The sequence below is a fragment of the Bufo gargarizans genome, chromosome 3, assembly GCF_014858855.1.
Source record: "Bufo gargarizans isolate SCDJY-AF-19 chromosome 3, ASM1485885v1, whole genome shotgun sequence".
NCBI classification, from domain to species: domain Eukaryota; kingdom Metazoa; phylum Chordata; class Amphibia; order Anura; family Bufonidae; genus Bufo; species Bufo gargarizans.
In genome coordinates, this window is record NC_058082.1 from 17,863,359 (window position 1) to 17,880,547 (window position 17,189).

A 17,189-nucleotide genomic window follows, 5' to 3' on the forward strand; every position below is an offset into this window, starting at 1 on the left:
CAGTTTTCCTCCGTTCCGCTCTGGAGGCTGCTTGCAGAGTTTTGGTGTCCGTCTGGCGGATCCGGATCCGTTTTCTATGACACAATAGAAAACGGATCTGTCCTCCATTGACTTTCAATGGTGTTCTAGACGGACCCGTCTTGGCTATGTTACAGATAAAACAAACGGATCCGTTCTGAACGGATGTAGGTGGTTGTATTATCTGAACGGATCCGCACCAAACGCGAGTGTGAAAGTAGCCTTAATTGGTCCCTACAGTGGAGTGGTGACGCCGATATGAGGTACTACCAGTCATCATAACACCTTGACAACTAATACAACTTTAAAATGTATTTCCTAGATTACTTCCGATGCCAGAACCTACTTTTTGAAAACACGGTTACCCCCCCCCCATACCGGTCATTTATTCACCAGGTACCTATCTAATCGGCTGAGGACCGAACGAGGACGGAACATGCACCTCATCTCCGCCTCACCTGACTGGCCCCTGCAGCTGGATAGGGCCAATTACTTACCATGGGTGGGGTGTAATATTCATAAGGGACAGGTGGAGGCGCGACAGCAGGGGCTGCGTTCTATCCTCCTTTGTCAGTTGATAGCTGAAGCTTTATGCCCGACGCGCAGCCCCTCATCATCATCATCAGTAGGGCTGCGCGGTTGTTGTATGGTTTAATCCTGACTTAATCAGGGTGTAAGCTCGATCCCCCAACACCAGGGAATATCGCGCGCTCTTCATCTACGTGCGCCATATCCATCCCTCTGATACTTTGCGTGATGCCATCTTACAAATTGTATCAGTCCTTTTACCATATTAGTGTTTGGTGTCGCCCTTTCACGTCTGAGGCTCCTGATGACCTGGTGCTAACCCGAGAAACGCGTTGAGCACCGTAGATATAAGTGTTTAAGCGACAAATAATCTACATATACATTTTGTGTTGATGCATTTAATCAATCGCCCATATTAGATCCACGGGTGGACAACTAGTTTCAGGGCCGTTCAGTTTCAGGATGCATAAGGCCGGGTTCACAAGGGGCGTTGCGGGCGACGTGTGGGAAAAGGCGCGATTTTTCCCTGCAAGCGCAAAGCGTTTTAATGCGTTTTGCACGCGCGTGAGAAAAATCAGCATGGTTGGTACCCAGACCCACAGCCGGACTTCTTAACAGAAGTTCGGGTTAGGTGTTGTGTAGATTTTATTATTTTTCCTCACAACATGGTTATAAGGGAAAATAATAGCATTCTTAATACAGAATGCACAGTAACATGTCCATTGAGGGGTTAAAAATAATAAACAAAGTTAACTCACCACATCCACTTGGTCGCGTAGTGGATCTCCTCTTCTTGACCTGGCAAAAGGACCTTTGATGACGTCACTGCGCTCATCACATGGTCCATCACCATGGTGATGGATCATGTGATGAGCGCAGTGACATCACCAAAGGTCCTTTTGTCAGGTTCTGAAGAAAGAAGAGGAGATCCGCTACGCGACCAAGTGGATGGGGTGAGTTAACTTTGTTTATTATTGTTAACCCCTCCATTCCTATTTTACTAAGCATTCTGTATTAAGAATGCTATTATTTTCCCTTATAACCATGTAATACGGGTCCATTCACACGTCCGTAATTTGGGTCTGCATTCGTTCCGCAATTTGCGGACCCATTTACTATCAATGGGGCCAGAATGTGCTGCCCGCATCCGCAAAAAAATAGAATATGTCCCATTCTTGTCCGTAATTGTGGACAAGGAAAGGCATTTTCTACGAGAGTGCTGGTGATGTGCGGTCTGCAAAATGCGGAACACATTGCCGGTGTCTGTGTTTTTCAGACAGTCAGGTCCATAAATATTGGGACATTGACACAATTCTAACATTTTCGGCTCTATACGCCACCACAATGGATTTGAAATGAAACAAACAAGACGTGCTTTACCTGCAGACTGTCAGCTTTACCTGCAGACTGTCAGCTTTAACCACTTAAGGACCACAGGTTTATACCCCCCTAGTGACCAGGCCCTTTTTTACAAATCGGCACTCCACAACTTTAGCGGTTTATTGCTCGGTCATGCAACTTACCACCCAAATGAATTACCTCCTTTTCTTCTCACTAATAGAGCTTTCATTTGGTGGTATTTCATTGCTGCTGACATTTTAACTTTTTTTGTTATTAATCGAAATTTAACGATTTTTTTGCAAAAAAATGACATTTTTCACTTTCAGTTGTAAAATTTTGCAAAAAAAACTACATCCATATATAAATTTTTCGCAAAATTTATTGTTCTACATGTCTTTATTAAAAAAAAAAATGTTTGGGTAAAAAAAATAATGGTTTGTGTAAAAGTTTACAAACTATGGTACAAAAATTTGAATTTCCACATTTTGAAGCAGCTCTGACTTTCTGAGCACCTGTCATGTTTCCTGAGGTTCTACAATGCCCAGACAGTAGAAAACCCCCACAAATGACCCCATTTCGGAAAGTAGACACCCTAAGGTATTCGCTGATGGGCATAGTGAGTTCATAGAACTTTTTTTTTTTTGTCACAAGTTAGCGGAAAATGATGATTTTTTTTTTCTTACAAAGTCTCATATTTCACTAACTTGTGACAAAAAACAAAAACTTCCATGAACTCACTATGCCCATCATAAAATACCTTGGGGTGTTTTCTTTCCAAAATGGGGTCACTTGTGGGGTAGTTATACTGCCCTGGCATTTTAGGGACCCAGATGCGTGAGAAGAAGTTTGAAATCAAAATCTGTAAAAAATGACCGGTGAAATCCGAAAGGTGCTCTTTGGAATGTGGGCCCCTTTGCCCACCTAGGCTGCAAAAAAGTGTCACACATCTGGTATCGCCGTACTCAGGAGAAGTTGGGGAATGTGTTTTGGGGTGTCATTTTACATATACCCATGTTGGGTGAGATAAATATCTTGGTCAAATGCCAACTTTGTATAAAAAAATGGGAAAAGTTGTCTTTTGACGAGATATTTATCTCACCCAGCATGGGTATATGTAAAATGACACCCCAAAACACATTCCCCAACTTCTCCTGAGTACGGCGATACCAGATGTGTGACACTTTTTTGCAGCCTAGGTGGGCAAATGGGCCCACATTCCAAAGAGCACCTTTAGAATTTCACAGGCCATTTTTTACAGATTTTGATTTCAAACTACTTCGCACACATTTGGGCCCCTAGAATGCCAGGGCAGTATAACTACCCAACAAGTGACCCCCTTTTGGAAAGAAAACACCCCAAGGTATTCCGTGAGGGGCATGGCGAGTTCCTAGAATTTTATTTTTTTTGTCACAAGTTAGTGGAATATGAGACTTTGTAAGAAAAAAAAAAAAATCATCAGTTTCCGCTAACTTGGGACAAAAAATAAAAAATTCTAGGAACTCACCATACCCCTCACCGAATACCTTGGGGTGTCTTCTTTCCAAAATGGGGTCACTTGTGGGGTAGTTATACTGCCCTGGCATTCTAGGGGCCCAAATGTGTAGTAAGTAGTTTGAAATCAAAATCTGTAAAAAATGACCTGTGAAATCCTAAAGGTGCTCTTTGGAATGTGTGCCCCTTTGCCCACCTAGGCTGCAAAAAAGTGTGACACATCTGGTATAGCCGTACTCAGGAGAAGTTGGGCAATGTGTTTTGGGGTGTCATTTTACATATACCCATGCTGGGTGAGAGAAATATCTCTGCAAAAGACAACTTTTCCCATTTTTTTATACAGAGTTGGCATTTGACCAAGATATTTATCTCACCCAGCATGGGTATATGTAAAATGACACCCCAAAACACATTGCCCAACTTCTCCTGAGTACGGCGATACCACATGTGTGACACTTTTTTGCAGCCTAGACGCGCAAAGGGGCCCAAATTCCTTTTAGGAGGGCATTTTTTGACATTTGGATCCCAGACTTCTTCTCACGCTTTCGGGCCCCTAAAATGCCAGGGCAGTATAAATACCCCACATGTGACCCCATTTTGGAAAGAAGACACCCCAAGGTATTCAATGAGGGGCATGGCGAGTTCATAGAATTTTTTTTTTTTGGCACAAGTTAGCGTTTTTTCTCACAAAGTCTTCCTTTCCGCTAACTTGGGACAAAAATGTCAATCTTTCATGGACTCAATATGCCTCTCACGGAATACCTTGGGGTGTCTTCTTTCCGAAATGGGGTCACATGTGGGGTATTTATACTGCCCTGGCATTTTAGGGGCCCTAAAGCGTGAGAAGAAGTCTGGAATATAAATGTCTAAAAAATTTTACTCATTTGGATTCCGTGAGGGGTACGGTGAGTTCATGTGAGATTTTATTTTTTGACACAAGTTAGTGGAATATGAGACTTTGTAAGAAAAAAATATATATATATATTTCTGCTAACTTGGGCCAAAAAATGTCTGAATGGAGCCTTACAGGGGGGTGATCAATGACAGGGGGTGATCAGGGAGTGTATATGGGGTGATCACCCCCCTGTCATTGATCACCCCCCCTGTAAGGCTACATTCAGACGTCCGTATGTGTTTTGCGGATCCGATCCATAGATGCGTGGATCCGTAAAACACATACGGACGTCTGAATGGAGCCTTACAGGGGGGTGATCATCCCATATAGACTCCCTGATCACCCCCCTGTAAGGCACAAATTCAGACGTCCGTATGTGTTTTGCGGATCCGATCCATGGATGCGTGGATCCGTAAAACACATACGGGCGTCTGAATGGAGCCTTACAGGGGGGTGATCAATGACAGGGGGTGATCAGGGAGTGTATATGAGGTGATCACCCCCCTGTCATTGATCACCCCCCTGTAAGGCTCCATTCAGACGTCCGTATGCGTTTTGCGGATCCGATCCATGGATGCGTGGATCCGTAAAACACATACGGGCGTTTGAATGGAGCCTTACAGGGGGGTGATCAGGGAGTGTATATGGGGTGATCACCCCCCTGTCACTGATCACCCCCCTGTAAGGCTCCATTCAGACGTCCGTATGCAGTTTTGCGGATCCGATCCATGTATACGTGGATCCGTAAAACACATACGGACATCTGAATGGAGCCTTACAGGGGGGTGATCAATGATAGGGGGGTGATCATGGAGTCTATATGGAGTGATCAGGGGTTCATAAGGGGTTAATAAGTGACGGGGGGTGTAGTGTAGTGTGGTGTTTGGTGCGACTTTACAGTGCTACCTGTGTCCTCTGGTGGTCGATCCAAGCAAAAAGGACCACCAGAGGACCAGGTAGCAGGTATATTAGACGCTGTTATCAAAACAGCGTCTAATATACCTGTTAGGGGTTAAAAAAATCGCATCTCCAGCCTGCCAGCGAACGATCGCCGCTGGCAGGCTGGAGATCCACTCGCTTACCTTCCGATCCTGTGAACGCGCGCGCGTGAATGCGTTAGTGTGACCTGGGAGAGCCGCCGCAATGACGCCTTTCGGCGTTAGCGTGGCGGCAAGCGGTTAATTTGAGGGTATTTACATGCAAATCAGGTGAACGGTGCAGGAATTACAACGGATCCGCAAAAAAAAAAGGATGCCATACGGAACATCATCAGTTTTTTTTGCGGACCGCAAAACATATACGGTCTGCAGGTAAAGCACATCTTGTTTGTTTCATTTCAAACCCATTGTGGTGGTGTACAGAGCTAAAAATGTTAGAATTGTGTCCATGTCCCAATATTTCTGGACCTGACTGTACCGATGTGTGAATGGACCCTAATGGTCCTCCCCAGTGTTGCTTGCAAATGATGCCCATGCCGGTGGCCTTCAGCCGTGAGCACCTCTAGTTTGACACTGGTTGACTTTCCCTCGCATCCTTGATGATTGGATCTCTCGCAACCTACCTGGGCTCACCGCACCTTCACTAGTGATGAGCAGCATAGGCAATATTCGTATTCGCGATATATACCGAATTTTTGGCCTAATATTCACCGTAAATTCTAGAATTCGTGATCTCCAGTCATTATTTTCTTGATTGCAAAAATCGGCAATCGAAAAGTTCTCTATAGAAATTCGCAATACAAAAATTTGCGATCAACACTACTCCTAAAGTCAAAGATATTGCAGCCTTCTCATCGGCCCACAAGCAAGAAGCTCTGAGGGATCATGGGTACTGATGAAAAAAAATCTAGAATATTTGCGATTATGAAGATATAGCACTGTATTCTAGATATTCGCTAATTCTCGAAGTGCCAATATTCAAGATAAAAATTAGCAATTAGAATATTCGCGATCAACACTAATCTTCACCAGTAGAGCTCCCAGGGAGGGTTACCCCTATTATCTCGGAACCAGCCTCCACTGTCTGGACTGGTCTCTTACTACTGGGTAGTGTCTTTTTCAGTTCCTTGGTGGAATCTCTGGGGTCTTTGGTACACGACACTACACAGCCCGCTGCAGGAAGCTGTTCTGTGATAAATCTGCCTGACTGGTTGACGGCTTGGTCTCCAGGCCTCTCTCACCTCTACTGAATGATCTTCTAAGCTCATTTGATCTGGGCATAAATCAGATAAAAGATCATTCAGAAGTCACAGAGGGGCCGGAGATCATGCAGCGTTCCAGGGGCCCTCAGAGACTTGGGTTGTCAGCCTTCCCCTGTCCTACATCACCCCCTCCTGGTCTCTGCAATGACAGGGCCATCCAGTGGTAACAGCCAACATTACCGTACAAGCTCTTCTCACGTGAGGAGGTCAAACCTCCGCCACAGTCTCACATTTCTTAGGCTGCCTTCACACATGGCGTCATTTTGTGGAACAAAATCCGCAGCTTAAAGACATGTTGTCTTCTGGGGATGAAGAGTGTCAATGTCTGCCTTCTGTTCTGCTGCAGAATTAACACTCCACATCAGAACAGAGCGCACGCACAGTTTGGTGGCGGATTTCCCGTGGCTGGATGTAATCTGCACAGAAATCCGCAGCTTTGTTCACACACAAAATCGGCAACAAGAACTGCAGCTTTGAAAAATCCGGCATATAGTGATTGTAGTGGATGGCACTCCTAGTTTGTGGTGGTCGGTGCTCAGCGGAAAAAGGTCAATCAGAGTATACATATAGAAACCACGGCACTCGATATGTTGCAAAATTAGGTTCTTTTATTTATTGTCCATCCCAAATGGATCTTTTATAAATGCAATGGCCAACGTTTCGGTCCACTAGGACCTTGATCACGGCCTTGATGCAGGAGACCAGAGGTATCCGCACCTGCGGATTTTGTTGCGGAAAATTACGCAACGTGTGAAGGAACCAATGTGGCGTTTTCGAGGGGCTGGAGCGCCAGAATATCAAAAATACCTCCCACAGAAAAGTCACCTTCAAAAGTGAACACCCCAAAGGGTTAGTGTCTTTTTATGTAGACAGTTCCTTTCATTTTCCAAAGGAGCTCTGAAAAATGTAAGGTGGAATCTGATTGGTTGCTATGGGCAACTACACCAGTTTGAATAAATTTCCCCAAAAAGTCTACGGAATCCTGTTCCCCCTAGTGGTGGCTGCAGGCAGTTTTATTCTGAGGGAAGCAGCAGGCACAGTATGGGGAGATTCATCAATGTATCTTTACCAGTTGTCTGGTGTGAAATACGGTGTTCAGAATCTGCGCCATATTTATTAACCACCTGTTCCACTTTATCCGACATAGAAGTCAATTAAGGTGAGGTGGAGGGCAACTTTTTTTAAATTACATTTTTTAATTACCGTGGGGGAAAAAATGCCCCTGCGTCTTATGGGATGAATACTAATGAGCCGCTTCCATCATGGAAACGCTCATTAGTGCCAGAGGACCGGGAAGCGGTGAAGGCTCTGTACTCCCTGCTTACTGGTCCTCGGCTGTCAGTTGTGCATTGGCTGCGCACAGCGTGCGGGCGCTCTGTGACCTCACGCTGTGCGCACCGGTTCATAGCACAGACGGCGGCTGGAAGAGCGGGAGGAACACTGGAGGAGAGGAGCGGCGTCCAGAGCAGGAGAGGTGTTTTTTTTATTTTATATGCTCTGTGCCATGGGGGCTGATATGAGGCAATGGGGGCTGATGAGAGGCATGGGGCTCTTATCTAAGGTCTGATCGGCGGGGGTCATTCACATTGGGGTCTGATTGGGGTCTTATTAACATTGGGGTCTGATCTGAGGTCTGATTAACATTAGTGGTCTGATCTGAGGTCTGATTAACATTAGTGGTCTGATCTGAGGTCTGATTAACATTGGTGGTCTGATCTGAGGTCTGATTAACATTGGTGGTCTGATCTGAGGTCTGATTAACATTGGTGGTCTGATCTGAGGTCTGATTAACATTGGTGGTCTGATCTGAGGTCTGATTAACATTGGTGGTCTGATCTGAGGTCTGATTAACATTGGTGGTCTGATCTGAGGTCTGATTAACATTGGTGGTCTGATCTGAGGTCTGATTAACATTGGTGGTCTAATCTGATGTCTGATTAACATTGGTGGTCTGATCTGAGGTCTGATTAACATTGGTGGTCTGATCTGAGGTCTGATTAACATTGGTGGTCTGATCTGAGGTCTGATTAACATTGGTGGTCTGATCTGAGGTCTGATTAACATTAGTGGTCTGATCTGAGGTCTGATTAACATTGGTGGTCTGATCTGAGGTCTGATTAACATTGGTGGTCTGATCTGAGGTCTGATTAACATTAGTGGTCTGATCTGAGGTCTGATTAACATTGGTGGTCTGATCTGAGGTCTGATTAACATTGGTGGTCTGATCTGAGGTCTGATTAACATTGGTGGTCTGATCTGAGGTCTGATTAACATTGGGGTCTGATCTGAGATCTGATTAACATTGGTGGTCTGATTAACATTGGTGGTCTGATCTGAGCTCTGATTAACATTGGTGGTCTGATCTGGGGTCTGATTAACATTGGTGGTCTGATCTGAGCTCTGATTAACATTGGTGGTCTGATCTGGGGTCTGATTAACATTGGTGGTCTGATCTGAGGTCTGAATAACATTGGTGGTCTGATCTGGGGTCTGATTAACATTGGTGGTCTGATCTGAGCTCTAATGAAAAATATTTTTTTCTTATTCTCCTCCTCTAAAACCCAGATGCATCATATAGAGCAAAAAATATGGTAAATTCTTTTCTTTTTAATAAAAAAATACATTTTGTCAGAAATCTAGGTAGTTGCGCTTTGCATTCCACATTGCCTAGGGGTTTGACGCACATGTACCTGAAAACTTAATAGGGAGTGGGGGCCCATACTAATGAGCCCTGGTGAGATTTGGCATGCCCCTGACATACACGGTACAGGCCATCAGTATAACTGTCCCCATTGCACATCCTGCTAGTCCTCCCAAAGTCATGGGTAATTGACCTCATTTCACATTCGGTTATTTCCCCATGCTTTCACACAGAAATCAAGGTCATTACAAAGGGTTCACTTACTTTTTCTTGAAACCTTACTTTGGTTTGGACCGTTTCGTTGAGAAGGTTTCACAAATAAAGTTAAATAGTCTATTTGTGCAAAACTTGCATCGTCAAATTAAATAACGGAAGCGGCGGAAATACTGAGATTTCTAGCCGCAAAAGAAAGGGGCAGAATCCCATAGGAGTCTGTGGAGGATTTAAATAAATTGGGCGGTCACCTGAGGTCCAAGGCAACCAAAGATTTCATGCACAATGGTGGCTTTGCAGCAAATCATAGCAAAAAACATGACTGCATTCTCATCGATCTCTGGCTGTAATATATCTGCCCACATGCGGAATAGGCTGGAACTACGGCTCCGTGTCTTCACAAATGCTTCAATTCACCAAGACACGTGCAACGTTTCTACTTCCTTATGTGCAGGGCGTAAAGCCAGAACAGCAAGAACTCTCCACAGAGGAGGCGGCGCAATTGTAGGGAGCCTGTATTTATCAAGGTAATTTAGTATAGGTTCTGGATTAGTTTAGGGGTTGTGGTCTGGATTTGTTCAGGGGTTCTGGTCTGTGGTCTGGATTAGATAGGGGTTTTTGGTCTTGAGTCCATATTAGTTTAGGGATTTGGGTCTAGAGTCTGGATTAGTTTAGGGGTTCTGATTTGGAGTCCGGATTAGTTTAGGGTTTCTGTTCTGCACTCTGGATTAGTATAGGGCAGGGATGCCCAACCTGCGGCCCTCCAGCTGTTGCAAAACTACAGCTCCCAGCATGCCTGAACAGACTACAGCTATTAGGGAATGCTCGGAGTTGTAGTTTTGCAACAGCTGGAGGTCCGCAGGTTGAGCATCCTTGGTATAGGGGTTATGGTTTGCAGTCTGGATCAGTTTGAGGGTTCTGGTCTTGAGTCCATATTAGTTTACGGGGTTCTGGTCTGGAGTCTGCATTAGTTTAGGGGTTCTGGTCTGTACTCTGGATTAGTGTAGGGGTTCTGGTTTGGAGTCTGGATTATATTAGGGGTTCTGTTCTGCACTCTGGATTAGTTTAACTATAACCCCTATACCAGGGATGCTCGACCTGTGGCCATCCAGCTGTTGCAAAACTACAACTCCCAGCATGCCTGGACATACTTTAGCTATTAGGGAATACTGGGAGTTGTAGTTTTGCAACAGCTGGAGGGCCGCAGGTCGAGAATCCCTGGTATAGGAGTTATAGTTTGCAGTCTGGATTAGTTTGGGGGTTCTGGTCTGTACTCTGGATTAGTGTACGGGTTCTGGTTTGGAGTCTGGATTAGTGAAGGGGTTCTGGTCTGTACTCTGGATTAGTGAAGGGGTTCTGGTCTGTACTCTGGATTAGTGAAGGGGTTCTGGTCTGTACTCTGGATTAGTGAAGGGGTTCTGGTCTGTACTCTGGATTAGTGAAGGGGTTCTGGTCTGTACTCTGGATTTGTTTAGGGGTTCTGGTTTGGAGTGTGGATTTGTTTAGGGGTTCTGGTTTGGAGTGTGGATTTGTTTAGGGGTTCTGGTTTGGAGTGTGGATTTGTTTAGGGGTTCTGGTTTGGAGTGTGGATTTGTTTAGGGGTTCTGGTTTGGAGTGTGGATTTGTTTAGGGGTTCTGGTTTGGAGTGTGGATTTGTTTAGGGGTTCTGGTTTGGAGTGTGGATTTGTTTAGGGGTTCTGGTCTGATACTTTCTCTGCACAAAATGACCTGCAGAGTGTACTGGGGAAAATGTTTCTGTTGATAGTCCTTATGCTGGAGTTTTGCGTTTAAGGGACAGTTATTCATTAGGATCCAGACCTTTAAAAAAAAAATCTTGCTGTGTTAAAGGGCTGTCTGAATTTTTTTTATGAGGGTGTGCTTAAAAAAAACAAGACTGGCCTGTTGAAAGACCCAAAGTTCCAGTGCCAAAGCTTTAGTCGCCACCAGACCGGGAAGGGATGCCAGTCCGTTCCTTTTCTTTCTTGTGGCTTCAGTGGTCATGTGTAAGAATGGCCCATGACCACAAAGCTGTGGCGCTGGAATGGTGGGATTTTCATAGGGTGAGTCTCAGGATTTTTTTTACACATGCTCCTGTCTGTAATTATATTTTTTTTCATTTTTATCAGACAACCAATTTAAACAGTAATTGTTTTCTGTATTGTAGCCAGGTGGAGATTCTGGAATATGACACAAATAAAAAAAAATTAAGAGTTTAAAGAATTCAATTTTTTTTTTTAAAAGGAGAGAGATAGAGTTGTGTAACGGATCTCCTTTGCAATTTGGGTGGAGTCGGACAGACAGTTTCAAACCCAAATTGAATTGTAAGAAATTCGCTCCCAACTATAATCAGGCATTTAGGATTTATAGCAGAAGACATCCTGAGGCAGCAGGTCCTACAATGGACCGCCACACCTGTGACAGGCCTCAATCTGAACATTAACATGGCTTCTCCCCGGTGTGAGTTCTCAGATGTTCCACAAGACCCGAGTTATGGGTCAATCATTCTGAGAATAAATATGGCTCCCCCCCTTCACGTGAATTGGTAGATTTTCCCCAAGATCTGATTTCTGGGTAAATTATTTCAAACATTTGTGACATGAAAATGGCTTCTCCCCTGTAAATCAATCTAAAGCACTTCCCACAGTCTCAGAGCGAGAATGGCTTCTATTTTGTGTGAGTTCGTAGATGCTCAACCACAGCTGATTTCTGACTGAAACATTTTCCGCATTCAGGACATGGAAATGGCTTCTCCCCCGTGTGAGTTCTCTTATGATTATCAAGACCGGATTTCTTGCTAAAACGTTTCCCGCATTCCAAACATGAAAATGGCTTCTCTCCTGTGTGAGTTCTTAGATGTTCCATAAGATTTGACTTCTGACTAAAAGACTTCCCGCATTCAGGACATAAAAACGGCCTCTCCTTAGTATGCGTCCTCAGATGATTAACAAAGGTTGATTTATGGGTAAAAGAGCGTTCGCATTCCGAGCATGAATACGGCCGCTCTCCTGTGTGCGTCTTTAGATGTTCCATAAGACTTGATTTGCGAATAAAACTTTTCCTACATTCCGAACATGAAAAAGGCCTTTCATCTCTATGAATTCTCTCATGCATGGAAAGATTAGATTTCTTTTTAAAATGTTTCCCACATTCAGAACACACAAAAATCTTAACTGGTCTACGGCAGGTTCTTTTTCTTTCGATCCATGATCGATTATCTTCTACTTGATAAAAGGGAGTAAAGAAGACATGTCCGTAGGAGCCTCTCATCCAGTCTTCACCTGGAAAAAAGAGAACAGAATTTACCATTTCTATGTGATACGTATCTGGTGGCCCCTTTTGAGTTACTGAGAATATATATGAACTGATTCTAGGTTTCCTCTGCTTTCATCTAGAATGGCCACCATGGTAGTCTGGAACACACTCCCACTTTTTTCAGATGAATCAGAGAATCAGTCTCAGATTTTCATGTCTGCCTATTTATTATTAACATAATAATATCAACGGATCTAACTCACTGGATGAAGAACTCAGGAATGATCAGCTGGGATCTACTCTATCTACATCTCCTCCATCGGAGGAGAGAGAAGGTTTTCTGTAAACTCTAAGTCTGCAATGTATAAGGGCAGAAGAAAACCCAGTATTTATGAAAGGCTCTTACCAGTCACTGACACTGATGTTGGGTTCTCCAGGCCATTCGTCCTTCCACTTCCATCACCTTCCTGCAAAAATCACACATGAAGGACATAAGAAACAAGAAAAGGAAACCTAGTTTATCCTATATCCAGGAGGTCAAACCCCCAAAAGAGATGACCGACCACAGCCACTACCAAGATCATCACATAGAGCAGGGCTCCCCAACTCCAGCCCTCAGGGCCCACTTGCCGGTCGGGATTTAGGAGTATCCCACAGAATGAATACCTGTGGTAAATCCTGATGGATGGACACTAATTATATCAGCTGCTCAATACTAATAAAATCCTGAAAACATGACTGGAAGGTGGGCCCTGAGGACTGGAGCTGAGGACCACTGACATAGAGCATCCACCCCACTGCTGCTGGAGAATATGAGGAGAAAGCTTCATTACATCAATCTATAGAGGATCTACAGGAATCTCAGCTTCACCTACCTGATGATCCAGTGGGACATTCTGCTCTTCCTCTGGACAGTCCTGAAAATATAGAGGACCAGGACATCTCTCTGGTGGATTTCTCTGACTGGATCCATCTATAGGAAATACACACAGTGACTGAATTCATTGTCTATATGTGATGATCAGATGAGAGGTGAGTCTAGGTGACCCTAAACCAGGACTCTCCTCTATTATCAGGAAGGTCTCCTCTTACCCAGTGATGTGAGGGGCTGGTGATTCTCCATCATTACGTCCTTGTACAGATCCTTGTGTTCTTCTAAATACTCCCACTCCTCCATGGAGAAATAGACAACGACATCCTGACACCTTACAGGAACCTGAGAACACAATGATACGGTCATTACCAGACACCTCCCTTGGCGTTATTGTATATTGTCCCAGCATTCCCAGCAGCGCTCACCTCTCCGCTCAGCAGGTCAGTGACCCTGTTGGTAAGTTCTAGGATCTTCTGCTCATGTATCAGTGAATGAGGTGGAGGCTCGGTGATGGGGTTCTGGGTCCTGCTCCATCCTCCTGACGCACGCGGTGTCACACACTTAGCAGACGACTTCTTCACTACTGTGTAATCCTGTGTATGAGGAGACGCCGATCACTACACAGATTCTAAGAAGCCTCCATCTTTCCAGAGATTTACCTGGTGGTTTATTACTAGAGATAAGAGTGATGTCATGTGAGACTCTCACCTCTCCAGTTATCAAGGAGATGATCTCTAGGGTGAGGTCTAATATCACGGCAGCGATGTGGTTTCTGTCCTTCACCATCCCTGGTCGGTCGTTGATGGAAAGGACCATCGTCTTACGAAGAAGACTTTATCTGTGAGGGAAAACCAGAAGGATGAGGGTGAAATCACTTTAGAGGTAAACATCTCACAAGAAGTGTCACGGCTCTCTTCCATAGGCCGATGATGTTCTTATGAGCGCTTCACCTGTGAGGTGTACCTGGTCGCCCTTCACCTGTGAGGTGTTCCTGGTCGCCCTTCACCTGTGAGGTGTTCCTGGTCGCCCTTCACCTGTGGGGTGTTCCTGGTCGCCCTTCACCTGTGGGGTGTTCCTGGTCGCCCTTCACCTGTGGGGTGTTCCTGGTCGCCCTTCACCTGTGGGGTGTTCCTGGTCGCCCTTCACCTGTGGGGTGTTCCTGGTCGCCCTTCACCTGTGGGGTGTTCCTGGTCGCCCTTCACCTGTGGGGTGTTCCTGGTCGCCCTTCACCTGTGGGGTGTTCCTGGTCGCCCTTCACCTGTGGGGTGTTCCTGGTCGCCCTTCACCTGTGGGGTGTTCCTGGTCGCCCTTCACCTGTGGGGTGTTCCTGGTCGCCCTTCACCTGTGGGGTGTTCCTGGTCGCCCTTCACCTGTGGGGTGTTCCTGGTCGCCCTTCACCTGTGGGGTGTTCCTGGTCGCCCTTCACCTGTGGGGTGTTCCTGGTCGCCCTTCACCTGTGGGGTGTTCCTGGTCGCCCTTCACCTGTGGGGTGTTCCTGGTCGCCCTTCACCTGTGGGGTGTTCCTGGTCGCCCTTCACCTGTGGGGTGTTCCTGGTCGCCCTTCACCTGTGGGGTGTTCCTGGTCGCCCTTCACCTGTGGGGTGTTCCTGGTCGCCCTTCACCTGTGGGGTGTTCCTGGTCGCCCTTCACCTGTGGGGTGTTCCTGGTCGCCCTTCACCTGTGGGGTGTTCCTGGTCGCCCTTCACCTGTGGGGTGTTCCTGGTCGCCCTTCACCTGTGAGGTGTTCCTGGTCGCCCTTCACCTGTGAGGTGTTCCTGGTCGCCCTTCACCTGTGAGGTGTACCTGGTCGCCCTTCACCTGTGAGGTGTACCTGGTCGCCCTTCACCTGTGAGGTGTACCTGGTCGCCCTTCACCTGTGAGGTGTACCTGGTCGCCCTTCACCTGTGAGGTGTACCTGGTCGCCCTTCACCTGTGAGGTGTACCTGGTCGCCCTTCACCTGTGAGGTGTACCTGGTCGCCCTTCACCTGTGAGGTGTACCTGGTCGCCCTTCACCTGTGAGGTGTACCTGGTCGCCCTTCACCTGTGAGGTGTTCCTGGTCGCCCTTCACCTGTGAGGTGTTCCTGGTCGCCCTTCACCTGTGAGGTGTTCCTGGTCGCCCTTCACCTGTGAGGTGTTCCTGGTCGCCCTTCACCTGTGAGGTGTTCCTGGTCGCCCTTCACCTGTGAGGTGTTCCTGGTCGCCCTTCACCTGTGAGGTGTTCCTGGTCGCCCTTCACCTGTGAGGTGTTCCTGGTCGCCCTTCACCTGTGAGGTGTTCCTGGTCGCCCTTCACCTGTGAGGTGTTCCTGGTCGCCCTTCACCTGTGAGGTGTTCCTGGTCGCCCTTCACCTGTGAGGTGTTCCTGGTCGCCCTTCACCTGTGAGGTGTTCCTGGTCGCCCTTCACCTGTGAGGTGTTCCTGGTCGCCCTTCACCTGTGAGGTGTTCCTGGTCGCCCTTCACCTGTGAGGTGTTCCTGGTCGCCCTTCACCTGTGAGGTGTTCCTGGTCGCCCTTCACCTGTGAGGTGTTCCTGGTCGCCCTTCACCTGTGAGGTGTACCTGGTCGCCCTTCACCTGTGAGGTGTACCTGGTCGCCCTTCACCTGTGAGGTGTACCTGGTCGCCCTTCACCTGTGAGGTGTACCTGGTCGCCCTTCACCTGTGAGGTGTTCCTGATCGCCCTTCACCTGTGAGGTGCTCCTGATCGCCCTTCACCTGTGAGGTGCTCCTGATCGCCCTTCACCTGTGAGGTGCTCCTGATCGCCCTTCACCTGTGAGGTGCTCCTGATCGCCCTTCACCTGTGAGGTGTTCCTGATCGCCCTTCCATCAGTCCAGTGATCACATCTACACCCAGTATGGACAATTCAGAGGGAGCTCACAAGTCAGAGGGGGGGGGGATCTGTGGTGTACTGACAGATCGGAGCCATACAAACCCCTGCACCCAGGAAGGGTCTAAAGCAGGCATAGACAACCTGCGGTTCTCCAGCTGTTGTAAAACTACAACTCCCACCATGTGCTACTGTAGGATAATAGATGTAGGCATGCTGGGAGTTGTAGTTTGGCAACAGCTGGAGAGCCTCAGGTTGGCCATCCCTGGTCTAAAGCGCCTCCAGACTGGGGGGTGAGGCACAGAGAAGGCAGGCGTAAAAAACTACAAACAAAACATACAGTCCCATGTAAATAACATCACCCCCTCCCTCCAGTCTTCTCTAACATACAGTCCTATGTAAATAACATCACCCCCTCCCCCCAGTCTTCTCTAACATACAGTCCTATGTAAATAACATCACCCCCCTCCCCCCAGTCTTCTCTCCCAGACAGTCCCATGTAAATAACATCACCCCCTCTCCCCAGTCTTCTCTCACAGACAGTCCCATGTAAATCCTCCCTCACCAGTACACATGTAGAGAATATCACCGCTGCTCTCCGTCTTCATCCGATCACATGACTAGTGGAGCAGGAGGCTCCGCCCCTTCCAGTGACATCACACCCCCAGGGTCACATGACCGGTGTGTGTAGTAGAGAGGATCTGTGCGGGGTGAGTGACCGGAGATCCTGTCCGAGCGGGACGTAGCGGACGTAGTGACTACAACCCCCATCATAGCACTGACTGGAGCTCCTAGCTATGGAAGCTGCGAGTAGTGGAGGAGACGGGGATCTGTGAGCGAGGGGCGGCTCAGGAACTGGACCCGGTGCTGGGGCAGGAGGACATGGTGAGGCAGGTGACCAGAGGGGC

The 17,189-nt window shown here is 46.9% G+C and overlaps 1 protein-coding gene across 1 annotated transcript in view; it reads right to left on the minus strand.

Moving 5' to 3' along the window:
• Window positions 1-10,558: 10,558 nt before the first annotated feature.
• The window catches only part of LOC122931070 (zinc finger protein 773-like), a 426,553-nt gene continuing 419,922 nt past the window's right edge, over window positions 10,559-17,189 (minus strand). The window contains exon 12 of the mRNA XM_044284983.1: window positions 10,559-12,605. Coding sequence (XP_044140918.1) covers window positions 11,992-12,605 — 614 coding nt within the window. The 3' untranslated portion in view covers window positions 10,559-11,991. The remainder of the gene's footprint in view (window positions 12,606-17,189) is intronic.